Raw genomic sequence first — 3,775 nt, forward strand, 5'->3', positions numbered from 1 at the left:
ACAAAAAAAAAAAAAAAAAAAATAGTGCGCGCAGTACACGGTAGCAAAAGTATTGCGTGAATGTGGGATGATAATATAAAAAAGACTGCTTTTTTTTTAGTAACGGGTGAGGAGGTCCCAAATGAGCCAATTTTAAATGAGGTAAGCAAATAATGATCATAATGAGCAAAACAGTTTTTTTAATATTTGTCTATATTTAGCAAAACCCCGCCATATATGTTACTGCCCCTGAACGTAGAAAGTAAACGTAATGTGGTACTTATTTATTTATAAATTTTTTTTTTTATTTATCTAATTCCATTGTTACGCATTGAGACGCATTAGTATTCACTTTCGGTGTAGAGACACCACAAAATATTGCTCTTTTAAGGCCAGTCTATTTAGCATTAAGATGGGTGGAATTAATGCCGTCGAAAAAAAACATCCACATGGTTATATTGGACATGTGAAATGAAAGCATAGCTTGGTACAAATATAAAAGGGGGGGAAAAAAAAAAGGAATTTAAGTAACTACTTAAAAATTGCAAAATAAAATAAAATAAAATGGTAGTCTACTCACATGGGCAATCGTATAACTTGTGCGTGCAAAAGTTGGCAGCGCGCTGTTTCTACCAGGTGGCACCACGCATATGCATATTTATCTGTTCATGTAGCTGCAGACCGCTGGTGTAGTGTCCATCATTAGTGTACCGTTAGAAAAGGTCCCTCTATACTCCTATTCGCAGATTTCCCTTCTTAAAGGGTATCACCATATGGAGTTAAAAAGATATCCATAAAAAAAAGAACCCTTCTAAGTGTTCTCAAAGTTGCCATGGTTTGAACGTCGAAAGGGGGATTTTGTTTTCTTCCTTATGTCCTAAGGATTCTATCCGTTTGTATAAAATTGCAAAAGGGGTACATGTGATAATGTCACGTGAGTGTTACTCGGAGAGGTGGTGTATCACCCGGATTGTAGACCATACATACAAATTTGGTACCTTCCCTATTCGCTCACCGAACAGTTACGTTCCTTGAAAAGTGTTCCAATGAGGCTACACTACTTTCACAATTTTTCTACAAAATGAAAGAGAAATAAGTTGTTACATATATAGCTGCTTATATGCGCACCATAAACTGTGCTTTTCCTTTTTTTGGGTATGCGAACTTTGAAGTACCCCAATGGCAGGAACAGGGGGATTCGCACCCCTCCTATGCATCAGTGAGAAAAAATGGGCGTACGAGCGTATATGCATATGTGCGTGTGTGCGTATGTACGTATGTGCGTGTGTGAGTACGCGTTTCGTTAGCTAGCTAAATTGAGCGGCATACACCTTCTGGGCACCCCTCCCCCTTGGTTCTGCTTGGCCCACCAGGTGTCTCACATATAACATGCCTTCGTTATTAACCATATTTTGGAGCAGCACAACAGGAGTGTGAAAGGCTGTCCATCTTGCTAACACAAAACAGATAAAATGAAAAAAAAAAAAAATAAATAAATAAATAAATTAGTAATTGCCCCACTTGCGCGATTTGTACAGAGCTTCAATTTCCTATTGGGGGTGGACATGAGCCTTTTTTAATAAGCAACTTTTTTTTCGGGGGGGGGTTACAAAACGTCCTTCCCTAAACTAAATGACAAAAGGGTCCTAATAAATGGCCTCTTCAAGGTGGCCTATTAGTTTGGTCAAGAAAAGAACAAAGTTAACTAAACAGTTCGCATAATAACGTTAATAATGAGGTAGCTCGCTCAGGGGAATACCCCCAAAAAAGGGGAAAAAATATATATGAGGTATTCACCTAGCGGATGCTTTATGGCCATGTCTATGAACTATTTAAGGGGTAGCGAATCGGAATGGTAAATCAAAAAAATCGTTTCCTTGGGGAACGTGTTCCTCCAGACAAGGGATCATTTCGTTTGTCTCCCTTGTTCCAATCGCACAACGACTTATGCATATTTTTATGCACTATTTTATGCATCAGTTTTTTGTTACTAAAAGGATTCATACGGCGTAGCTGCATGCTTCTGATTTGTATGTGTAGAAGTAGCTGAGGATGTAGCTGCGGATGTAGATGCGGATATTGAAGGGAGGAGGAGTCGCCAAAGTGACAAGGAATCATCATTGTTTGACACGTGCAGTAGAAGATACGCAATTAAGAAGGACAATTCGACATACAGTAGAAGTGTGTCAGGAAAGCAGAAGCATCAAGGGCATATGTACGTGCTGCACATTACCGTGAGGGATAAAAAAAAAAAATAATAAAATAAAGATTTGACGTAACGGTAGGAATTTTTTACATCGTCATATGAGTGCCATTTTGGTAACAGTAGTGGTGTGGAGTGGTTCTCATCAGCGGCTGTAAATGGGGGAACAACCTGGTACGAAAGGCCCACATGAATACAAAATGTGGGGAGTGCCCACGGTGTGCCTTTAAATGGTCCTTGTGGTATTGCCCTTTGAGGAAAATACTCGGGTACTTGATAAATATGGCGTTTTTTTTCTAAGCTTATCAGGTGGTACCATCAGCTTCAGCTTTTAATAGTGTACATATGGCACACATTGTACATCCCATATTCTAGCAAGAGCACCCAAATTGGCATCCCACAAAAGGATTCCTTTTTGGGAATTTTTTTTATTTTTCCGTTTATTGATCTTGTTCGGCGGTTTTGTTCATTCGCGCAGTTGGGCAGTTGCGAAGCAGCCCTAGTGCCCGCATGTCGCATAAGAAAATCACATACATTAAAAAAAAAAAAAAGGAAGTAATACGATGAAAAAATAAGTAGAAGTAAAAACATGGAGTAGAAAGAACTCCACGCGACTAATTACTCAAGGACATCATTGATGGGGGCTCCATAATACTGGGTTGCTTGGAGTAATTCTTCCACTGCTTCTCTTTAATCCACTTGTTGATGTAGGATTCCATCCATTTGTTAAAAAAAATGTAATTGTTTTTTTTCCATTCATCTAATTTTTGGTCTTCCCTATCAAGGTATTGTTTTTCTTTGTTTTCCACCCAGGTGGTCCATTCTTCCGTTTCTTTGCTGAGTCGGTCTTTCCACTGGGCCCATTGTTTCCTTTTATTTATAGAGAACCATTTGGACCATTTGTTATTTTCCCAAACTTCCCATTGTTCATCTTCCTTACATTTCCATTTTTTCGTAATCCACTCCATAATTTTGTTATTTTTCCATACAATCCATTCCTTCACCATCATGACATCTACATAGGATTCACTTTCTGAGATCCAGTTATTCCAATCGAGTTCCATCAATTGCTTTGCTTCAGTCTTTATCCACTTTTCCCACTGTTCATCTGTCCATGTTGCGGTGTTTTTATAAATAAAGGAGTAGTATTCTGAACCCATTTTTTCGTTATAATGATTCCATTTATCTTCCATAGATTTTATCCATTCTCCAAATTCTAGCTCTCTTTGAACTAGCCATTGATCTTTTTTATGTTCTAAAGAGGTTGTGAATATTTCTGCATCTTGGTCTAACTGCGCCATCCATTCTTTCCACTCTTTTGCTTTCCACTCATCCGATTTGCTATTTTCATCTTCCTTTTCTTTGCTAATCACCTCTTTTGGGGTCTCATCTTTCTTTTTGATTTCTTTTTTGGGGGCCTGATGATGGGGGGGGGGGGGGTGGGAGGTTGGAGGGCCGAATGTGTAGAAGCAGAGGTGGGGCAACAGAGTTGACACGTAAAAAGGCACAAACCGTTGGGGGTATTATTCCCTCTACGTGCTGCTACGAACGACTCAACACATGCACACTAGTTTAGGCTAATTTGATAGGCTT

At 39.1% G+C, this 3,775-nt stretch overlaps 1 protein-coding gene across 1 annotated transcript in view; it reads right to left on the reverse strand.

Moving 5' to 3' along the window:
* Nucleotides 1-2,796: 2,796 nt before the first annotated feature.
* Nucleotides 2,797-3,775, reverse strand: part of PCYB_053760 (tryptophan-rich antigen) — a gene marked incomplete at both ends in the record, with an annotated part of 1,880 nt that continues 901 nt past the window's right edge. The window contains one exon of the mRNA XM_004221257.1: nt 2,797-3,600. Within this exon, the coding sequence (XP_004221305.1) occupies nt 2,797-3,600 (804 nt within the window). The remainder of the gene's footprint in view (nt 3,601-3,775) is intronic.

Source organism: Plasmodium cynomolgi, chromosome 5, assembly GCF_000321355.1.
Source record: "Plasmodium cynomolgi strain B DNA, chromosome 5, whole genome shotgun sequence".
Classification (NCBI taxonomy): Eukaryota; Apicomplexa; class Aconoidasida; order Haemosporida; family Plasmodiidae; genus Plasmodium; species Plasmodium cynomolgi.